This window comes from Cryptomeria japonica, chromosome 7 (assembly GCF_030272615.1).
Source record: "Cryptomeria japonica chromosome 7, Sugi_1.0, whole genome shotgun sequence".
In the NCBI taxonomy this organism is placed as follows: domain Eukaryota; kingdom Viridiplantae; phylum Streptophyta; class Pinopsida; order Cupressales; family Cupressaceae; genus Cryptomeria; species Cryptomeria japonica.
Window position 1 is genome coordinate 239,143,375 of NC_081411.1, and position 24,927 is coordinate 239,168,301.

General features: G+C 37.6%; 2 protein-coding genes across 2 annotated transcripts; one reads left to right on the forward strand and one right to left on the reverse strand.

The window, feature by feature from the left end:
- Positions 1 to 19,893: 19,893 nt before the first annotated feature.
- Positions 19,894 to 21,492, reverse strand: LOC131856625 (nudix hydrolase 8-like). The gene is made up of 7 exons (XM_059208472.1): positions 21,328 to 21,492; positions 21,133 to 21,198; positions 20,905 to 21,042; positions 20,477 to 20,527; positions 20,327 to 20,361; positions 20,102 to 20,210; positions 19,894 to 19,995 (listed from the first exon to the last, which is right to left on the reverse strand). The coding sequence occupies exons 1-7, from the start codon at positions 21,490 to 21,492 to the stop codon at positions 19,894 to 19,896; spliced, it is 666 nt and encodes a 221-aa protein (XP_059064455.1).
- Positions 21,493 to 23,827: 2,335 nt separating this feature from the next.
- LOC131856626 (nudix hydrolase 8-like) lies at positions 23,828 to 24,571 on the forward strand. Its single transcript, XM_059208473.1, has 4 exons — positions 23,828 to 23,901; positions 23,976 to 24,187; positions 24,281 to 24,346; positions 24,437 to 24,571. The coding sequence occupies exons 2-4, from the start codon at positions 23,996 to 23,998 to the stop codon at positions 24,569 to 24,571; spliced, it is 393 nt and encodes a 130-aa protein (XP_059064456.1). The 5' UTR covers positions 23,828 to 23,901; positions 23,976 to 23,995.
- The last annotated feature ends 356 nt before the right edge of the window (positions 24,572 to 24,927 follow it).

The following is a 24,927-nucleotide window of genomic DNA, read 5'->3' on the forward strand; positions in this document are numbered from 1 at the left end:
CACCATACGACCCATAACAACACCATATTATGTCCTAAGGGGTCATATGGTGTCCTAAGGGGTCATAAGACACCATATGATCCCTTAGGACACCATATGACCCATAACGACACCGTATTCTGCTCTAGGGGGTCATATGGTGTCCTAAGGAGTCATAGGACACCATATGACCCCTTACGACACCATACGATGCATAACGACACCTAAGGGGTCATATGGTGTCCTATGGCCCCATAGGACACCATATGACACCTTAGGTGTCCATATGACCCATAACGACACCATATTGTGTCCTAAGGGGTCATATGGTGTCCTAAGGGGTAATAGGACAACATATGACCCCTTAAGACACCATACAACCCATAACGACACCATATTGTGTCCTAAGGGTTCATATGGTATCCTAAGGGGTCATAAGACACCATATGACCCCTTAGGACATCATACGACACATAATCACATCATATTGTGTCCTAGGGGGTCATATAGTGTCCTAAGGGGTCATAGGACACTATATGACCCCTTACGACACCATGTGACCTATAACAACACCTAAGGGGTGATATGGTGTCTTATGGCCCCATAAGACACCATATGACCCCTTAGGTGTCCATACGACCCATAACAACACCATATTGTGTCCTAAGGGATCATATGGTGTTCTAAGGGGTCATAGGACACCATATGACCCCTTAGGACACCATACGATGCATAATGACACCATATTGTGTCCTAAGGGGTAATATGGTGTTCGAAGAGATCATAAGACACCATATGACCCCTTAGGACACCATATGACCCATAATGAAACTGTATTGTGTCCTAGGGGGTCATATGGTGTCCTAAGGGGTCATAGGACATCATAAGACTCCTTACGACACTATATGACCCATAACGACACCTAAGGGGTCATAAGGTGTCCTATGGCCCCATAGGACACGATATGACCTCTTAGGTGTCCATACGACCCATAAAAACACCATATTATGTCCTAAGGGGTCATATGGTGTGCTAAGAGGTCATAGGACACCATATAACCCCTTAGGACACAATACGACCCATAACGACACCATATTGTGTCCAAAGGGGTCATAAGACACCATATGACCACTTAGGACACCATATAACCCATAATGACACCGTATTGTGTCCTAGGAGGTCATATGGTGTCCTAAGGGGTCATAGGACACCATATGACCCCTTAGGTGTCCATACAACCCATAAGGACACCATATTGTGTCCTAAGGGGTCATATGGTGTCCTAAGGGGTCATAGGACACTATATGACCCCTTAGGACACCATACGACCCATAACGACACCATATTGTGTTCTAAGGGGTCATATGGTTTCCTAAGGGGTCATAAGACACCATATGACCCCTTAGGACACCATACGACACATAATCACATCATATTGTGTCCTAGGGGGTCATATAGTGTCCTAAGGGGTCATAGGACACTATATGACCCCTTACGACACCATGCGACCTATAAAAACACCTAAGGGGTCATATGGTTTCTTATGGCCCCATAGGACACCATATGACACCTTAGGTGTCCATATGACCCATAACGACACCATATTGTGTCCTAAGGGATCATACGGTGTTCTAAGGGGTCATAGGACACTATATGACCCCTTAGGACACCATACGACCCATAACGATAGCATATTGTGTCCTAAGGGGTAATATGGTGTCCTAAGAGATCATAAGACACCATATGACCCCTTAGGACACCATACGACCCATAATGACACCGTATTGTGTCCTAGGGGGTCATATGGTGACCTAAGGGGTCATAGGACACCATAAGACTCCTTATGACACTATATGACCCATAACGACACCTAAGGGGTCATATGGTGTCCTATGGCCCCATAGGACATGATATAACCTCTTAGGTGTCCATACAACCCATAACGACACCATATTATGTCCTAAGGGGTCATATGGTGTGCTAAGGGGTCATAGGACACGATATAACCCCTTAGGACACAATATGACCCATAACGACACCATATTGTGTCCTAAGGGGTTATATGGTGTCCTAAGGGATCATAATACACCATATGACCACTTAGGATACCATACAACCCATAATGACACCGTATTGTGTCCTAGGGGGTCATATGGTGTCCTAAGGGGTCATAGGACACCATATGACCCCTTAGGTGTCCATACAACCCATAACGACACCATATTGTGTCCTAAGGGGTCATATGGTATCCTAAGGGGTCATAGGACACTATATGACCCCTTAGGACACCATACGATGCATAACGACACCATATTGTGTCCTAAGGGGTCATATGGTGTCCTAAGGGGTCATAAGACACCATATGACCCCTTAGGACACCATACGACCCATAACGACACTGTATTGTGTGCTAGGGGGTCATATGGTGTTCTAAGCGGTCACAAGACACCATATGTCCCGTTACAACACCATACGACCCATAACGATACCTAAGGGGTCATATGGTGTCCTATGGGCCCATAGGATACCATATGATCCCTTAGGTGTTGATACGACCCATAACAACACCATATTGTGTCCTAAGGGGTCATATGGTGTCCTAAGGGGTCATAGGACACCATATGACACCTTAGGACACCATACAACCCATAACAAGACCATATTGTGTCCTAAGAGGTCATATGGTGTCCTAACAGGTCATAAGACACCATATGATCCCTTAGGACACCATATGACCCATAACGATACCGTATTATGTCCTAGGGGGTCTTATGGTGTCGTAAGGTGTCATAGGACACCATATGACCCCTTACGACACCATATGACCCCTTAAGACACTGACCCATAACAACACCTAAGGGGTCATATGGTGTGCTATGGCCCCAAAGGACACCATATGACCCCTTAGGTGTCCATATGACCCATAACGACACCATATTGTGTCTTAAGGGGTCATATGGTGTCCTAAGGGTTCATAGGACACCATATGACCCCTTAAGACACCATACAACCTATAATGACACCGTATTGTATCCTAGGGGGTCATATGGTGTCCTAAGGGGTCATAGGACACCATATGACCCCTTACGACACCATACGACCCATAACGACACCTAAGGGGCCATATGATGTCCTATGGCCCCATAGGACACCATAAGACCCCTTAGGTGTCCATACGACCCATAACGACACCATATTGTGTCCTAAGGTGTCATATGGTGTCCTAAGGGGTCACATAACACCATATGACCCCTTACGACACCATATGACCCATAACGACACCATATTGTGTCCTAAGGGGTCATATGGTGTCCTAAGGGGTCATAAGACACCATATGACCCCTTAGGACACCCTACAACCCATAATGACACCGTATTGTATCCTAGGGGGTGATATGGTATCCTAAGGGGTCATATGACACCATATGACCCCTTATGACACCATATGACCCATAACAACACCATATTGTGTCCTAAGGGGTCATATGGTGTCCTAAGGGGTCATAAGACACCATATGACCCCTTAGGACATAGTTTCAGTAGACTCGGATCCAATTGCTCGTGGCAACTCTTTCTCGGTTGCAACAAAAAGCGTAAGATGAGTTCAATGAAAAGTTGCAAAATGCGCCATCTTTCAATCCGCTTGTTGCAGCACCGAACCAACATCTCATACATGTCAAGGTGGCCAGGTTTACACTAGAAATGCCTTCTTTTTGCTCTCCAACTCGCCCGATCGTTGTGGGCCACACCCTAGCTGCAAATTCACCCAAGTGCTCAAATTGCTCAAAGTTGTCAATATTCGGCATCGCATTTCTCGACGCCCATTAATCACAAGAATGATCCATCTGATCCTACGAGGTTGTGTTATGGCACTCTAAAAAAGCCTCTCTCAGGTTTGGTAGACTCGGATCCAGTTGCTCGTGGCGACTCTTTCTCGGTTGCAACAAAAAGCGTCAGATGAGTTCTATGAAAAGTTGCATAATGCCCCATCTTTCAATCCGCTCATCGCAGCACCAAACCGTCAGCTCGTACGCATCGGGGTGGCTGGGTTTACGCTAGGAATGCCTTCTTTTTGGTCTCCAATTTGCCCGATCATTGCGAGACACACCCTAGCAATGAAATCGCCCAAGTGCTTAAATTGCTCAAAGTTGTCAATATTCGGCATCGCATTTCTCAGCGACCGTTAGTCACAAGAACAATCCATCTAATCCCATGGGATCGTGTTATGGCACTCTAAAAAATCCTCTCTCAGTTTTGGTAGACTCGAATCTAGTTGGTTGTGGCGACTCTTTCTTGGTTGCGACAAAAAGCATTAGATGATTTTAATGAAAAGTTGCAGAATGCCCCATCTTTCAATCCGCTTATCGCGACACCAAATTGTTAGCTCATACGCATCTGGGTGGCCAGATTTATGCTAGGAATGCCTTCTTTTTGCTCTCCAACTCGCGCGATCATTGTGGGCCACACCCTAGCAGCGAAATCGCCCAAGTGCTCAAATTGTTCAAAGTTGTCAATATTCGGCATCGCGTTTCTTGGCACCCGTTAATCATAAGAATGATCCGTCTAATCCTGCGTGGTCATGTTATGGTACTCTAAAAAGCCTCTCTCAGTTCTGGCAGAACTAGATCCAGTTGCTCATGGTGACTCTTTCTCTGTTGCAACAAAAAGCATTAGATGAGTTCAATGAAAAGTTGCACAATGCCCCATCTTTCAATCAACTCATCGCGGCACCGAACCGTCAGCTCTTACACGTCGGGGTGGCCGGATTTACACCAGGAATTCCTTCTTTTTGCTCTCCAACTCGCCCGATCGTTGCGGGACACACCCTAGTAGTGAAATCGCCAAAGTGGTCAAATTGCTCAAAGTTGTAAATATTCGACATCGCGTTTCTCTATGCCCGTTAATCATAAGAATGATCCATCTAATCTTGCAGGGTCATGTTATGGCACTCTAAAAAAGCCTCTCTCGGTTTTGATAGACTCGAATCCAATTGCTCGTGGCGACTCTTTCTCCGTTGCGACAAAAAGTATCAGATGAGTTTAATGAAAAGTTGCACAATGCCCCATCTTTCAATCCGCTCGTCGCAGCACGGAACCGTCAGCTCGTATGTGTTGGGGTGGCTGGGTTTATGCTAGGAATGCCTTCTTTTTACTCTCCAACTCACCTGATCGTTGCGGGCCACACCCTAGCAGTGAAATCGCCCTAGTGCTCAAATTGTTCAAAGTTGTCAATATTCGGCATCACGTTTCTCTGTGCTCATTAATCATAAGAACGATCCATCTGATCCTACGGGGTCATGTTGCGGCACCGAATCGTCATCTTGTATGCATCGGGGTGGGTTGTGTCTTGGATTACAAACACATATTTAGGTTCAAAGCTTAAGTAACAATAAAATTTATGCAATTATTCATCTAATCATTTGTATTGCAATTATGGATAACCATGATAAATGATTTGCATTAACCAAAAAGCTACAAATCCATGCAACATTGTATATCGTTAAAACTATCAAATATATCCAATACAAACAAATAGGCTTGCCAAAAGCCATATGGACTTAGAATTTCACATATTCATAAAACAAAACATATGTTCAAAATTGCTATAAAGGCATACAACATGATATCCAATAAAGTAAAATAGGGGCTTGGCAAAAGCCACATGGACATAGAATGTCACATATTCATAATACAAAACATATGTTCAAATTTACCATATAGGCATACAACATGGTATCTAATAAAGTCAAATAGGAGCTTGCCAAAATCCATATGGTGATAGAATGTCACATATTTGTAATACAAAATATATGTTCAAAATTGCCATATAGGCATACAACATAGAACCCTATTCTATTCATTTCCTTCTAGGGGAAGGAAACAAATCATGAGATATCTTTGCTTGTCAATGGGATGGAGATGTATATGATGTAGTAGTCTTTCGAGTACGTCCACTCGACCTCCTCTCCAGACTTTTTTGTAACTCCACCTGATACAATGAAAAGAATGATGTTAGCATATACAAAAATTTAATTTTAGAATGACATATAATAGAATAGTCACTTACCGCATACAAATAATCATGATGTTCATCCACAATAGGTGCACGTTCATGATCTAGAGTGACAAGCCCCTCCTGTAAGCATCACAATATAAATTAAACTAAATACAAGTGTCATTAAAATTTTCAATAACATATTATTAAGATAACAAATGTAATGCTAAATTTACTAAATTTACAAATATGTCTCATACTTCTGTTAAAGTAGTTGAACTTGCTACTGCTGCAGCAACACCACGCTCCATTGATGCATAGATAGCAGGAGAAGTCTCTGATGTCAACATCTAAAAATTAAACAAAGTATATTTATTAATCACCAAAACTATCTATATTATTTAATAACATCATTAAAGATAAATTGTTTACTTGGGTGAAAGGTTGTCGATGAAATACACTATGAGGTGTTGATGTTGAAGCTCTAGCATCAAACTATTTGACATCCAGAATGAGTAATTAGAAAATTATTCACATAAGGTTCAACTATCTACATATAATAATTATATTTCTTCACTCGTTGTATACCTGTGGAGTCGACGAAGTAGTGAAAAAGGGTGCTACAGGAATGTTGCTAGTATTGTGAACACGTTGACCCTGATTTTTTATCATAATAATTTACTAATTTAGATATATTCTCAAATTTACATATAAGATTTAATAAAAAGAATGAAATGAACTTGTAATGAAATTCACCTGGGTATCAATGCCAAATGTTTCATTCAACAAGGATTCTGTCATGTCAATGTTCTCTATAGCAAACTCTGCTCATGCATGTGCATTCTTAGAACTATTAGGATCATAAGTGCAAAGAGAACCACAAGATCGACAAAAATGAGCTGGAACTCGATGCCTAGAAGAATCAACATCATGACTCGCATCACCCTCTACTAGAGGCCTAGCATACTGTATAAGGGTTTGAGTGAGTGAACTAATCAAGTCTAGAGTTTCGACCTCAATACTCTCCTTCACAATGGAAGGAATAATAACATGCTCCACCATAGGTCTGGCCAAGGGTCTTGGTGGGAGATTTGGATCATGTTATGCACCCTCTCTATCATGTGAGGAACCCCCACCTCTACCTTGGAAATCTAGAAAATCAAAATAGTTTGGGATCTCATTAAGGACAAACTCACAGTACAGTTTGCTCAAAAAGTATTGGGGTACCTCATGATTATTGCATGGGGGCTGATCAAATACCATCCACCACCTATCCCAAAAATTGTTCTTAATCCCTTCATGATGACACCAATGAATAGGGAATCTCCTACATCCAGGGTGGAAAGGTTGATTCATTTGGGGGTCTTTAAAAAGAACACACAAGTCAAATTTATTAATTTTCTTTTTCTTCACTGCCGCATATGATAATTTGTCAGCATAAAATTGTTTTTGTTCTTCCTTCTTACAGGACCAAAAATTTATTTGCCCACTCACAGATTGTATGTGAGATACAATAGATTGCAAAGAACTGGCAAGGTTTGTCCTATGGGAGTTTGTTTCAGTGGGATCTTTTATCCTTGTGATTAAACCTTCAAGCACTTTTTGGCTATTTTCTATTTGACCTAATAGGTTTTCTTGTGTACCTATGGGATGTCTAGGGATTGTAGGAGGTTCTTGATGTGCTTCTTCTTCAATATGGTCTTCATTGGGAGGTGATTGATGTGCTTCTTCTTCAATATAGTCTTAATGAGGAGGTGATTGAGTGTTTTCAACATTTTCTTGTCTAATATCATTTCCTGATAATGAAAATAAATTTAAATCAATAAACCTAGTTTAATCATCAAATTAATAAAAAAATGACAATAAAAAAATAAAAATACATACCTCTTCGAGCTCTTCGATGGCATGGTGGCATTTTGATGAGAGATGGACAACTTAGTGCCCAATTTCAAGCTTTTACAAAGGGCGAGCGCAAGAAAATGGCACCCGAAAATGCCAAAACATGGGTTTGGAATGCAGAATGCATCCAAAATGCGGAGTAGGTTTTTTTTTAAGTTTACAATGCACATAAGGTGCACGCCTTATGTGCTTTTTAGTTTTTTTTTGAAGTGTGGCACCTTTTTGGTACCACAACTTCGTGCATATACCCTACACAAAGACCCAAGAAGAAAATAATACCATCGAAAAGGATCTAGACACCACCACAAAATTACGTACAACGGAAGCAAATCCCACTCCAATAACTCCCACGCAGGGTAGCCAGACCGCAACGCACAACCAATGCCAACCAACTATTGCTAGAATAGAACTAGTTCCAAAAAGGAGGTCCTCAACATTCGAATATCATGCAGCCTTAGAAACTCATGAAATCCCTCCTCTGAACTAGAGAAGCACAAAAAAATCCAGAGCTATCAAGCATTGCTACAAGGGGAAGTCATGGAGGAGAATCCAGAAGGCAAAACCCATAGAAAGTCTAAACCCAAACCAATACATTGATCCATCAAATAAAAGAAACATGGTAGGTACAGTTGGCTCTAAAGATAATTGTAGATGGATCCCTCACAACAACAAAATGAGCCACTTTTGGAAAAAGAGACTAAGATCTAGGGAAGAGGGAGAGAAAACCTCTTGATGGAAAAGAGAGAAAGACATGAAAACCTGAAAGTTGCACATAGCTCTAGAAAATTGTAGTTGTTGGAACCACAAGTCACCACCCCACAAATAGGGGAGATTCTCCAACATTGAGCACCCATCTCACACCTCACATGCATATGGGAGAGCGATATAAGGGAGGCAGGGGAAACCCAAACAACCCAACCTCCAGGATAGAGAAATTGGGCACCCAAATAAAACTACAAGACCCATTAACCCAAACAAAATAATGGCTGCCCACAAACTCATCACCTCTAAGACAGGAAGGGAGTAGAGTATAGAACCCATCCAGAGGAAAGTAAAAATAGAGAGAAAATGAGGCAAAGTAACTATTAAGACCTCTAAAAACTCCACTATAGAATGAGAATAAGGTTCATAGCCACCTGTTTTCGCATTCTCCACAATAGATGCATTCAGACCAATGCCTTCATCTTGATCATCTCCATCTCCTTTATCTCAAAATTTATCATCACTTTCATTTCTCATATAATATTTTTTTAATATGAAATATGCAAGAAGAGGTTGCAACATTTGTATTAATTCAAAAAATTACTACAAAGAGTGAAGCTATAACTCTAGTTTCCATACATGAGCAATCCTAACTACTACATATTAGTTTTTAATGCAACTATTAGAAACAAACCTACTCTAATACAAGAAAATCACTTTGCAGCCCCATCATCAAATATGACTGAAAAAGAAGATCCATAATAACTACCTTAACCTAAATTAATGGATACATTAGTGGTACATATACTAGCCAAAATTGTTTGTTATTAGAGCAAGGATTATTGCTAAAGATAGCAAAAAATCCATCAACAAGTGGGGCAACCCTCAATGATTGGTTGTAACACCGAATTTGGTGTGAGACCAAAGTTGTATCCTACTGCAAACAATCATAACTATTTTATTTTTCTTCTCTTTTTGCAATGTATGCCAATCGTTGGCAACACCACCATCATTGATAAACTTTAGAGATCAAGATGTTATATGAGAATGAGTGTTCTCAAATCTTGAATAGTGGATGCCCTCTTCCAATACATATGACTCTATAGGAATATTTGCCACCCTATCCATTGTGGTAGAATCACAAATTTTAACTCAATTTGAGAAAAAATGAATTAGTTTGCTATGATAGATTTAGAATTGCCTTTGTATTTGGAGAAGGATCTTCCACTTATCCTCCCTTTTTCTTGTTTGGCTCCTTTTTTGGAGAGATGTCCTTCATAATGGGGATGTTTTCCATAGTGTAATGGTTCTAGGGGAGGTATCTATTTACCAACAAGCCTCTCTATTTGACTATATTTTGACATTTGGATATTTAGTGACAATATGTCTAGTTTTGCAGCATCTTTTGCATATGAAGGATAGACTATCATAGTCTAAAGGTTTTATCCAACTATGACCATTTGCATTGAGAATAATTTCTAGCAGTAGATTTTTAGAGGTGTCCAATTCCACTAAAATATGAGAAAAGGTCATGTGGATGAAATTTGAAGAATCTTTGTTTGTCATTAGTAAGTTTCCAAGGAAGTTCCCAATAGTTGTAAAGTAGTATTTGAAATAGTAATGAAGGGTAAAATTTGGAAGACAAACCCAAATTGGCATGACTAAGAAAGATTTCGTGGATAAATTGAAGTGTGGATGCCAAGATTTTAGTAACAATATACATTGGAGCAATAACCAAACATGCAAGTGAAAACAAAATTCAAGAATTCTTCATAAAATCTAGATGATTCAAGAAATTTATCACAAATCTCCACTTGAATTAGTCATATGCTTCCTTAATGTCATGCTTAACTAAAATACTTAGAGCTCCAATTTGATGTATTGAGTGAATAAACTTGTAAGATTTGATCACTCCATCAACAATTAAATTTTTAGTGCAAATCCCATTTGTTACTCAGAAATGTTGGAAGGTAGAATGGTTTTAATATATATTTTTATTACATTTTACAGAATCTATACAAATTATTACAAAAAATAGTACTGAATTCATCTAGTGATGTGTGAAATAGAGCAATGAATGCATTGTTAACCTACTATAGGATTGTTGATTTATTCATGGATTCTTTAATAGTTTAGAAAAAATCCTTGCCAATGATATTGCAAAATTTATGGACTAAACCTACTACAATGCCATAGGGACCACATGAAAATTTTCTAAATGAAGTTGTCTTACTGCCTATTTGATTAAACTGACCATTGAATAATTTTCCAACAACATCTTATTTAATTATAGAGAAATCAATTTGAGAATTTTATGTAAAACTAAATTATGTGGGATCTATTGCGAACCTTCCCAATTATTGATAAGATTATAAAAGAAACATATTATACACTCTTTGATGACCCCAAGATCCTCTTGTCTTTTTTGGTACTTAAATCATAGAGATTATGATCTAATTTCATCATACATTCGTAGCATTGTTGAAGTATTTATAATTCTTATCTCCATCTTTGAGCCAAGTTTCTCTACACTTTTTCTTCCAAAAGACCTCTTCCTTAAAAAAGACATCCATGTATTCCTTCATGAGTTCTAACATCTAAAAATGTGCTTCATCTATATCAAAGAGAAGGACTGCATTTCTTCATTGAGTAGGATCAATATCAATTCAACATTGACCTTGGTCTTGGAAATGATTTGTTTTTTTATTTTTTATTTTTAGATAAGTTGTGGACAAGTGCTCCACTTCCAAATATAATGACATTTGCCACTCATCTCAAGGAATAACTACCTCGCCATTTGCTAAGTGAAGGAACATCACAAACAAACCAAAGGGACCTTGAATAGAGTGCTAATCAATACTATCATATAGCTAGTGGAAAAAGACCTAGCACTCTAACAAAATATTCTTAGCAAATTAAGGATCCAATACTATATCCTATGTGGAATGAACCTCCAAGTGTATCTAGTAGAAAAGTGAGAGAATCCAGTGCAACAAATCATGCACACCAACAACCATCCCACGACATAGGATACAAGAGAGTGAAGCATCATCGAGCCAAAAAATATAAAAAATGGAGCAACCCAGCTCAACAAATATAAAGAATTCTTATCATTCTCAATGATGTCTATGAGATTCACATGATCTACCATCATAATCAACTTACCTTCCCTGGTATTTTTGTTTGTTCCTTGATTTTCCAACTAGTCTGCTGCATTATAGGCCTTACAATATATATTGTAAATTGAGAATTTCATATTTTTGAGACTACCCCACACCCTATTAATTAACTTATCCAATAGCCATTTGAGACATTTTTTCCTTATCCCATTAACACATAATACCAAATCACCTTCTATGTCAACTTCCATCTAGCCTCTTTTTTGGCACTCTTCTAGAACCCTAGTATGGCCAATGCATTTTTCTTCATTATTGATTGATATACCTTTTGATCTAGCCATCATCCATAACACTTCACCTTTCTCACCTCTCAGAATACACTTGAAACTAGCTTTGTTCGACTTTCATTTTGCAAAACCATCAAAGTTCAACTTCATTCTACCATGCATCAGGGGGACACCACTTTGATTCCTTTTTTTAAAAAAAAAATTCTCCTCATCCATAATAGTGCAGGGAACCCAGAGGCCCTACCACTAATTCCCCATAGCCTCATCCCAATAATTGAACTTGATAATCAGCACTCGAGATACCTTATTGTTAAGATTTTTAATAATTATTTTGTTAATTTTCATAAGCAATTCCTGCTTTGAGCATTTTAAATCCTTTAATATTATACAATTTTTCCCCTTCCATATGTTCCACACCAACATGGAAGGGGAATATGTCTGTATGCCACCACATAAATGACTTTGATAAAGTTTTGGCCAGCCAAGCATGGAAGTGACAAAGTCTCCATTTGTAGAGCTACTCTAATTGAGTTTGCCTTGTAGCCAGTCCCAAACAACACTTTGATACCACTGGGTATTGCAAAAGTAGACGGTCATAGGATTCCTTGACTTCTTTACACATAATGCATTTGGTAGGCCCACAAACACCCACCCTATGGAGCCAATCACTAGTCGATATTTTTTTATGTAACTTCATCCATAAGAATGCCCCCACCTTGGGAAGAAGGTGACTACCCCAACAAAGATTATTCTACCATTCAAGTTTCTCTCTAACATTACACATGATCTAGTACCCATCCAAACCAAATACCTTCTAAACTTGGTCCCACACCAAATTATTTCATCTTCCTACTCATTTAAATCCACCTCACACTCCCTCAACAGAGCCACAAACTTGATATGCACCTCCCCATCAATCCCCAAGTCATCTAACTTACCCCACCATCACATCACCAAATATTTGGTCTCCATCCTCTTTACATAGTCTTCCACCTTATACCTCACCTTCTATATCAGGAATATATGTCTTAATTGTTTGATAGAGTTATCTTCACCTAGAGGAGGATAGCCCTCCCATGAATCCTCCCAAAAGTCCATCGAGCCACCATTTTTGATACTTCTATCAGTGATGAGATGATGACACTTGCACAAAAATTCCACACTACAAATCCTTGAGGGGGGTTGGCAATAGTTACAATCCTATTTGGATCCCTCGTATACAAATACTTATACTGCATTAGCCTACACCATGAATTGTTGTCCTGAAAAATATTCTTGAAATTGTATTTGTTTCACAATTTAAACTAAGCTTTGACATATTTTAATATAGAGAGAAAATGGAACATTTGGTGCCTACCTAAGGGGCTTCACCCTAGCTATTTTCATAAAATATTTAATTAAAATCCTTATCCTTCACCCACATATTTTCAAATGTGAATGAACATCTGAAAGGGAATTTACTCGAATAATGGTGACTTGTATAGGGAAAAGGTATGAAACCGAGCAAAAGATAATACAAAATTCAAAAGAGAATGTAAATATACTCATGTCATCTTGACATAAGAATCTATCCATCTTCTCCATTATATTACTTAAATCTAGTCAATAATTTATTCGTATACAAGTTCAATTTTTCAATTGGATGACGATTAGGTGGGTTCTTTCTAATTTTTTTTTGACATTAGCATGAGACTAATACTTTTTAAAAACTCCTCACTTTATCATGACTATGATGATGCAAAATATTGGATTTTCCTTTTGAGGCTTCATCAACTTGGACCATCACTATTTACACCCTTTGATTTGTCGAGAGAGGAGCTCCATGTATAAAGAGGAGAATTTATTATTTTGAATCAAGAATGTGTTAGTATTAAAAATAGTCATTTGATGCTTGGCCAATGATTTATTAGGAGTGTTGAGAACCCTAACAATATATGAAGTGATCTCCATTGTTGTCTAGGAAGGAAATGTTCCTTGTCAAATTTTAACATTCATGTGTTATTTAATTTGACCTTTTGCTTCACCATCTTGAATTTTATTTTCTTGGTTAAAATTTATTTTTTTCTTTCTCGATTCACCATAGTTGGGAGATGTTAGGATATACACTATTTGAGTGATTCCCAATTTGACAATTTTGTAAGAGAAAGTGTTCCTTCATCCAATCCTTTGGTGGCTTTGTCTAAGGCGAGGTTACCCTCCCAATTATCTTCTTCTACTAGCTCCATTCATTGTTATTGTTGGTGTAATTAATTATTTATCTTGGATATTATTACACCTTACTTAAGTTTACTTAGGTATATGCATATCATAGTAGTTTGGGTATGAGACATTTGGGTGTTTGTGCCACATTGGGATAGTGTGTTGTAGGAGAATTTCCACCTTTTGTGGTCTTATCTTGTTGTTACATTCCACATTCGGTGGGTGATCCACCTCATGTGGAATATTATATTGTTTCTCCTACCTACCACAACTATTTCCTACCTACCCTTGTTTCTCATTAAGCCAAATTTCATGTTTGTAAGCTCACATATCCATATAGTCTTGCCTATATAAGAAGGCTCATATTCATTGTATATATTGATTGATGATCTAGTTGATCAGTATTTTCATCTTGATAGAATAGAGTTTATTCCTTTCAATATTTTGTCTCTCTATTTTGTAATTTTCATTGAGCTCTTGATCTTGGAAAAATCTAACATGGTATCAGAGCTTAGAGGGTTACATTGATTTGTCTTTGAGAAGCATTTTGGAGGCTTCAATTTTTGGATCTGGGGAGCTGCTCTTTTTAGGTGCGTCCTACGTCAATTTGGACATCATGGTTGAATCTAGGAGTCTATTTCCATGAATTTTAACTATAAATTTAGCCTATTTTGGAGAAAGTCGATTTTGGAGGAAAAATTTAGCCTATTAAGCTATATGGTACGATTTTACTAAAAAAATGTGTTTTTTTCTGCGAAATATTTCAATATTTATTAAAATATATTTTTCACAGTTTTAATATTTGATTTTTTGTAAAAGTTTTATTAATAAAAAAAAAATTATTTATGGGGGTCTGCAGACCCCCCTCTTGTGCATGTACCACTGATTTTAATTTTTGTACGGCAATTTTTGGTGGCTCATGCCACAGTATCCCCGTACCCTCTGCCTTTCCATAGAGTTCGTACGGTTTCCAACAATCGCAACTTTACCAGCTCTACTCCCCGGAAGTTCGTGCTCCGTCGCTGCCGTGTGTTGTCTGCCAATGCCCCCACATTCCGGTCTCTGGCTACTTTCATTTCCACCAACCACCGTCACCTCCCGAACCTCCTTTTGGGATGCTTTGTCCTAGTTGGGGTGTCATGTTCCCACCACCTCTTGAACCTCCCGCTGGGATGCTTCATCCTCGTCGGGGTGTCGTGTTCCCGCCACCTCTCGACTTGATTTCTATGTCGACCGATGCAACCTCTACACCAACGCCGCTGCTTCATCTCAAGAGGAACCTACAATCCTGTCTTGACGGGCCCAAGCCACCATGCGACAACTTTTCACTGTTTCATTGAACCCCATCAGCCCAAAGTATAGCTACCCAACCACCACGTGGCATTTTTTTATTGGCTTGTCAAGCCATCATCAGCCACACGAGACAACTGCATCAACGCCATGTAGCAGACAATTATTTATTAGAACTGCCTAGTTGACAGTTCACATGGCCTCCACACCGTATCCATATAGAATGGTCACCCAGTCAATAGGGTGGTGAAGTTTTCCCGATGGCTATACAATCATCAATTTTAAGCCCACGAAATGCCGATGTCAGCACACGTTAGCATTTTTTTGAAAATTTGTAGGCCCCATTCTTGAGCCTTGCATTTCATCTCCTCATATTGATAGCACATCACCTCTTGGATTTGATGATGCAACTAGTGCGACAATTTTGCCTTCTTGTGATTTAGTGTAGTAAGATATTTTATGTCTTCCAGGTTTACTTCATTGGGATGACTACTTGACAGACATTGTAGGTTTGTTTATGGAGTCATACATTACAAATTTGGGAGACATCAATGATTACATTCATCTTCTCTTTGATGAAGATGATCCTTCTTCGATTGTTGTGAGGGAACACTCTAACCCTCTTGTGCATTCTCTACATGATCATTCTTTAGAGGTTGACATGATTGTGGATACTTTCTCACAACAGTCGGAGGAGGTGTCTTTATTGTTTCAGGGGACATGTGATTCTTTGGATATTGTTCTACATTCTCCTCCACTAGATCTTGGAGTGCCTTTTTCAGTAGTGTGGAGTAGTTCACCATCTTTGGAGGGGGTATCATTCAACATCAACATGGGGACACTTGAGTAGTTTTCAGAGATTCTATTCATCATGAGTTTTTTTCCAACCTCTTCCCTTCATGATTGGGGAGACTTCATGGATACACATTTGGTTTTGTTTCTTCCTAATGGGAGGAACATTGTTTGACGTTCGTGGAGCAATTTGTTCATTCAGCATCGAGCTTCTATCATTGGTGCAGATTCTAGATTGAGGTGGGGCTACCTAGTTTCTCTTCTTCTCTCATATGGGGTGGAATTTTTCCTCACATGAGGTTTTGTTTCTCACATGCTTCTTTGAGAGTTTCTTTGTATATAGTTTTCACCTCTCTTTTTGGGGGAGGGTTTTTTTCAATTGGGTTTCTCTTACGTTCCTTGCTTTATGAGAGATTGCATTGGTTTGCATGCATTTACATTTGTACATGGGTACCTAACATGGCCTTGTATCCGGGACCTATCTTGCATTGCTTAGTTGCATTGTATACTTAAGTGCATTCCCCTAAGTTGCACTTAAGGGGGGGTGTTGGTGTAATTAATTATTCATCTTGGATATTATTACACCTTACTGAAGTTTACTTAGGTACATGCATTTCATAGTAGTTTGGGTATGAGACACTTGGGTATTTGTGCCACATTGGGATAGTGTTTTGTAGGAGAATTTCCACCTTTTGTGGTCTTATCTTGTTGTTACATTCCACATTCGGTGGGTGATCCACCTTATGTGAAATATTATATTGTTTCTCCCACCTACCACACCTATTTCCTACCTACCCTTGTTTTTCATTGAGCTCTTGATCTTGGCAAAATCTCATAGTTATAAACCAAGATGTGCGGTATCCTCTAAAAGATAATCAAATAAAATTTAAGTATTTTTATTGTGTAACACCTTATTCTTGGAAGAGCGCTCAATAAGGTCATGAGAAGCCTCATGGGAGGAATCTTAGGTGGAATTATTGATTGAATTTATAGGATTTGGAAGTGAATGGAAAAAGATGAATGTTTAGTACTAGAGTCTCATTGGCTTTTTAGGTGGAGAAAATCAAATGAGGATCACCATATATAGGGGAATAAGTAACTAGGGATTTCAACCAGCCATTGAGATTTGTTGCTTCAAAATATTTTTCCAAAGGTAAATAAGGTTGAATGATATTTCCTTTAGTCTTTATGTTGAAAATATACTCAACAATTAAGAGGGTTGTAGAGCTATTTGAAATGTATTTAATACAATTACTTTGAAGATTACCTCTATTCAAATAATCAAAATAGAGAATTGGAAGATAATAAATCTCCACCTTCTGTTTCCATTTAATAAATTTAGAAATTAGTTCAAGCTCTTTCGAGTGAGGTTAATTAAAGTCCAATTCAACACAAATACAAAGATATAGATGCCAAATGCCTCATCAGTAAAATTCTCATTTAGGCTAATAAAGAAGCCTAAAGCATCTTAAATTTCTCAAAGGAATCCCTCATATCAATACTTAGACCCGAAAGATTATAAAGTTGGGTCCAAATCAACATTTTCCCTAAAACTTGAGGAAGAGGGTTAAAATTAGGTTCATAATCCTTGATGAAGAATCCCAACCCATCCATCACCAACAATCAATGAAATATCATATATTTTTTTTAATTCAGCAAAAGCATACTCCACCAAGAAGAATCCATTGGATAGATATTTAAATTTAACCTTAGTGTCCCACTTATGCATTAACCAATTTATAATTCTTGAATGGGCAAGCCATTTCCTAGTCCATTTGACAAAGAAGGCACATTCGTTTAGATGACACGCAATATGCTAATATTTTATGAGGTAATAATAATCACTTCACTTTTAACAATTTACAATATTGCTCGGGTTCAATTGGATTCTGATGATTAGGTGTGGCTTTAGGGGTCCACTATTATTCTTCAAGTATGTAGAGGCCCATGGGAAAAAGTAATGTGAAGGAAAATGTTGGAAATCTTACTAAGATTTATGTGTATAACCAAGAGGGATACAATTTGCACTAGTGGTCATGACTAAGCTCCATTTTCCTTGATTACCAAAACACAATTTGATACAATTCAGTGATTGGTAGATAATCTTGATCACCCTAGGGCTCTATTATTTCTCAATATTTTTATTTTCATCAATGATTTTTTTCAAATCACTAGAAATTTATAAAAAATCCTAGAAAATTTTGATGAAAATTAGCAAATATAACTATTATAATTATTGTTAATTATAAAATATATCAAGTCTAATGTTTAATTTAATATATTATAAAATTAAAAAATAAAATTCAAATATATGTGTTAAGAAAACTGAGAGTAGATTAAACAACAAACATAATTTAATAAAGACAATGAATTACATGGTTCATCAAAGGTGGCTATGTCCGTAGAAAAGTGAATTATTTTTTTTCCTTGAATGATCGTAGCAATTACATCAAGTTTCATCAACTTCAAATATTATCTTCATCAATTTTTTGTAAAACTTCTCATTTACAACAAAGAGTCAAAAGATATGGGAATGTTAAAGGTTGGGGAAATCGAAAGGGTGTGCTTGTTGGATTTCACAACTAAACAATATATTCTCAAGTGAAACTACCAAAAGAACAACTCACAATGAGAATTTAGAAATATTTTCCAGAAATATAAGTGATCGTATATGCACTCCTATATATGTAGTTACATTGCTAACAAATAGATGTATGGTATTGACATGTGGACTATTACGTCAATCGTACTTTTTATTTTTGGGGTTTTGACATACTTTAGTATAATTCAAAATAGTTTTTCTACATTAATTATTTTAACTAAATATGCATGACTTGTCTAATACACTGGTATAGAATAAAAGGTTTGTAAATAGTTATGTTAATGTTGTCCAAAAAATTAGAAATGGGATTTTTTTAATATAAAGTAATGGAAGGTAATTATAAATAAATAAATACCACTATTCGTGACATGGGCAATTACTATACATGAATCTCAAGAATCAACACTGAACAATCCAAGGCTAAAATTTTACAACTTTGTCTAGAGTTAATCAATAAAGGGTCTTCGAAGAGAACCGCCATTTAATTCCTTTGATCAATACATACAATATATACATTTTACATAAGATCAACCACTCATAATTTGTGATATAAATCCATTAAGTATTAGTTTCAATGTGTAGGAATGAAATAAATAAACAAGCAAAAATCTCTTTCCAAGCTCATTTCATACAACCAAAAGAAATCATGATGTACAAATTCCTCAAAATTAAAATTGTTACAAATCTTTCATTAGATTAAATATAAACAAATATATAATACAATTTTTTCTCAAACTTTTGATAAAAATATTTTATGTACAAAACATGTAGACAATACAAAAAAATAAATAAAAAAATATCTCTCTTAACATGTTAAACATAATATTCTCTGAGGTAATCATTGCACCTCCTTATGCAACGTGCGAGCAATTTCTAGACCTAACTAGGATGGATGTATTAAAGTGAGTGCCTGGCATCCATTCTAGCTTTGTTCTTCGGTTTGCCGATAAATTATTGAGAATAGAGGGCATTGCAGTAGAATGCAGAGGGTTTGCGCGAGTTAGACGATATCCCAATGCCTGAAAATCCTTTACATCGTCCGTTGACGTTGGCAACACACGCCAATCATATCTTTTAAAAGTTTGCTTTGCTGATTTTTATGTTGAGATGCAAATTCTTCTATCGCCATCCACTAAAAAAACAAAAACAAGTTATTTAATTTGAACCCCAGTTTAAACGAATATTGAAACTATCCAGCTTAACAATATCGAATCACCGCCGCATGTTTAAACGCGTACCTTGGCTGCAGAAATTTCGGTATCTTGCACCACAATATTAGAAGAAACGGATCTCAACATACACACGAAGAGCATATCCGATTTTCCAAAAGGGGCATTGTGACCATCCCTGCAGTTCATGAAGGTATAACTATTAGAGGGCTAAAAATTACTAGTTCAAACTCATCCTTCTTTGTACCAACTATGAAACGAGTTATAACTTTGTGTAATGAAAGTTTTGCTTACCTGAAGCCAACCACTTCTACCAATTCTGCATCAATCTGTAAAAGCACAGGAATATAGTTTGAATTATCAAAAATTATATTGCAAAGAAGTTAAAAATCCCGATTCAAAGGAAAAAGATGAGGTAAGTGACATTAGGTAAGTGACGTTTACCCCTGTTTCTTCGTGAACTTCTCTTATGGCCCCTTCCTTAATGCCTTCCCCCTACCAGAAACAAATTGCCCATAATATATTAGAGGGCTTCATGTAATTTCATGTAAAAATTGAAGTGTCATAAATTTAGTTTGATAACTGAATTTGACCCTGATACCTGGTTAATCCTTCATGTTGGCATCTTCCACAACCCAGAATCTTTGTAAGGTCCACACTTTTCCTGAACCTACAACCGCTATTAAAATAACATTAACGGGTAGTCATTATATTAATTATACATTTTCCCAGTGATTAAGAAAATCAAATCCTTTTAACACAAACAAACACTTAAAATACTCGACATCTTTTCACAGTTACATTGCTATGGAGCGGAGGAGAATATTAAGCAGAACTGCGCTACATTCGGATATACCTAATATTACAATTACCTGTCCCTCCTCGTTGAATACAAAAGCTGCAATTCCCACTTGATGTGAAGCATTATCAGGGATGGTAGGAGGAGTTTGAGGGATCCAATACACTAACATCACATATGAAGGCTCAGCATGGTGATACCAAAATCCCACCTGCAATTCACCAAACACTGTTGAAGCATAAACGAATGGCTTGGAGTGAGAAAAACATCAATGGTGTTAGCGAATTTTTGAAAAACCGACCTCAATCGCAACGGGGACTAGCTTCGCCTGGCCCTTGGGCACTTTAATCCACACCCCCTTCTTTCCCTGTATACCCATTGATCCAACAAGTGTTATGAATTGAAGGAATAAACTTACTAATGTCTTGAGAGATTTGTATTTAGAGTTAACAAAGCAGTAAACACTGACCTGGCGTGCCCAATGAGAAAGTCATGCCCTGAGCGAAGCTGCAAAACGAGTAGCATCGTTTTGCATATGCCCAATGTCAACAACCACACCATCATATCTGTCTTCCTGGGCTTTGAGCACTTCACATATTTCGTACAAAACAGTGTCAACATCATTAGTGGTAGCCGAAACCTCGTTTGTTGGGAATGCCATTGTGCAGTGTAAACACCGCCCGCCAAAAAAGTGTTCAATAACTATCGATGCAAATTGAATTTGGCTTCTGAGTACCCCTACGAGCAGGATTGAATTTGGCTTCTTCCTATTTCCAAATCGTGTGCAAAACAGATTGAATTAAATTAGCGCCAGTGCAATAATAGTATGTGGTAGAGTTTATATATGTGGTAGAGAAAGTTTCTGGGATTTCAGACGAATGCTTCGGCGCGGGTAACAACTAACTACCGCTACCCTTCCTTACAGCGTAAGCGTAGCAATAATGAAATTGGATACCTGAAAAACTTATCATTTAATGACGTTGTTCGTAAATTCGCAGAAAGGCTATTGAAACTTCTTGTTAGTGAACAAGTAAGCGCGCTAGGTACTACGTTTCAAGAATACAGAAGAGCGCGTGACTAAATATTCCAAGGCTGAAACAGTGATAACGAAGCAGTAAGCGTTTAACCCTGCCACGCAGGTTCGTGGGTCCTTCCCAGATCGTTCCGATTGCGACTCTCCGTATTTTATTGACATTCCATATATACTACGACTATTTGTTCACGTTGACCCTTCTGAAAACAAATAAATACTCTATAACAAGTATTGCATGGAAACAATCGGATGTGAAACTTTGTTGGACACTCTTTATCCTAAGCTTCACCTAATGTATAGTCACTTGGAGAGGAGACACTTACTAAAGCAGTAATTTCAAACAAAGAATTCACATATTATGCTAGACCACCCATAGATGGTGAGAGAGCATCATTTGATGCTTCAAGATAAAATATTTTGTTGAATAACATAAGAAATAAGTGCAATATATTATTATTTGTATGATTGCAACTTTTTTCTTATATATTTGCGAGTGTTCAATTAGCTAACACCATTTGTGGAATAAAGAGTATGTTTCATTCACCATGGGAAAGTATGCTTAAAGTTAGGATTTCATGTTTTATGTCCAGTAAATTCAAGTATAAATTGTATTGATTTAATATTATAATACGTTGTATTTATGGGGCCAAATGGAAATGGGCACCCTAACTGGAAGGAATCTCGAGATTCTTTGGGCATGACAAAAATAAATCATGTCACTTGAAAATTGTAGTATGGTATGTAAGATCATCTTTTCTTTGTGAGATGTTTAAGAGTTTTTATGAGATTGTAAGATGTATAAGAAAAATTATGATTGTAATTCCAATGGCGAAGAAACCAAAACAAAAGGACATGATCGATGTCGTTTAAAGGAAACACAAAGTCCTACCAAAACTCTTGAGCATGCTACAACACATCTGTTGATTATAAATATTACAAATACTCTAAACTCTACAACATTCACATCCTCTTGATCACTTCATCATCTTCATCAACTAATACCTAATGCCTAAAATCATTACAAAAGCGTCAATATATAGAAGTCTTTTGAAATTAGAGATTATATAGATGATTCTACAATCAAGACCGACTTGATCATATATTTAATATTTTTTTATTTTAACTTTATTTTGTTCCTTCTAGAATATTTTTCTATTAACAAGATTTTGTGTATATATTTTGTCTTTCTCATTTAATGGCTACATTTCATTAGTGAGAGAAATTAAATCTTTCAACAAAAAATATAAATGAGGACAACTAGGATTGAAATTTCGAGTGAAAAAATGAAAGATAGATGATGTGATGTAATGGGAAAATCTGGAAATAAAGGAAGAACAATGAATGGTGTGGTGGAAAAAAATGGGGACAAGGAAACCTCAAATCTCTTTCAGAATATTTTTTTTAATTTTTGTTAAAAAAGGTCAACGTGAACAAATAGTCGTCGTATATTGAAAGTTAATAAAATACGAAGGTCGCGAGCGGAACGAACTGGGAGAGCTTACCGCTTCATTAATCAGTGTATCAGAATCTGAATTTGCTTTGCTTTCAGCCTTTGAATTTTTTATTGTGAGATGGTCACGCGCTTCTCTGTATTATTATTACTAAGACGTAGCAGCATAGTTGTTCATTACCAAGAAGTTTCGATAGCATACTTGTCCCTAGCGCAGCATACTACTTCATCAACAAGAAGTTTCGATAGCCCCTCTGCAAATTTACGAAGAAAGCTAATAAATCATTTGCGTGTCCGTAGAATTTTTTAAGATAAGTTTTTCCCTATTTGTCGTTGCTTTGCATACAAGTTTTCAGTTTTCCTTTTTGGTTTGTGTAACGCTTACGTTGTAAGGAAGGGTAGCGGTAGTTGGTTGTTAACAGCGCAGAAGAATTCGTCTGAAATCCCAGAAACCTCCTCTCATTGTTGCCAATAATATATATATATACACTTCCCCCCTCTACAACATATTACTATTGCACTACTAATTTAATTTAGTCTGTTAGGAAGTAGCCAAATTCAATCTTGCTCACAGAGCTACTCAGAAGGTTAGCATCTCTTCCTGCACCACTATGGTTCCTTTTCATTTCATTGTGCTAGCTATTGAACTAGTTTTTGGCAGGTCGCTGCTTACACTGCACAATGGCATTCCCAACGAACGAGGTTTCGGCTACCACTAATGATGTTGAAACAGTTTTGAACGAAATATGTGAAGTGCTCAAAGCCCATGAAGACAGATATGATGGTGTAATTGTTGACATAGAGAATATGCAGAACGATGCTTGTCGTTTTGCAGCTTCACTCAAGGCATCACTTTCTCAATGGGCACGCCAGGTCAGTGCTTACTGCTTTGTTAACTCTAAATACATATCCCTCAAGACAATAATAAATAGTACCCTCAATTCATCATACTTGTTGGGTATACAGGGAAAGAAGGCGGTGTGGATTAAAGTTCCCAAGGAACAGGCGAAACTAGTGCCCGTTGCGATTGAGGTCAGTTTTTCAAAACATCGCTGCTACCATCGACGTTTTTTTCCCTCCAACCCATTTGGCTAGGCTTCAATACTGATTGGTGGATAACAGGTGGGATTTGGGTACCACCACGCAGAGCCTTCATATGTGATGTTAGTGCATTGGATCCCTCAAACTCCCCCCACCATCCCTGATAATGCTTCACATCAAGCGGGAGTTGCAGCTTTTGTATTCAACGAGGAGTGAGAGGTAAAGATGTAATCCAGTTCTTATATATTGTAGTTACTCTGCTTAATATTCTCCTCCTGTCCGTAGCAATGTAACTGTGAAGTGGGAAAAGACATTCACTATTTTGAGTGGTTGTTCGTTTTAAGAGGTTTTTTTTTCCTTACATAAATTATCGCGACAATGGCAATATAGGTTCTAGTAGTTCAAGAAAAGTGTGGCCCTTACAAAGATTCCGGGTTGTGGAAGATGCCAACAGGAAGAATTAACCAGGTATCAGGTGTAAATTTCCACATCAAACTAAATTCAAGACCCTGCAGTTTTTACATGAAATTACAAGACGATCACTAATGTACTTATCGGCAATTTGTTTCTGA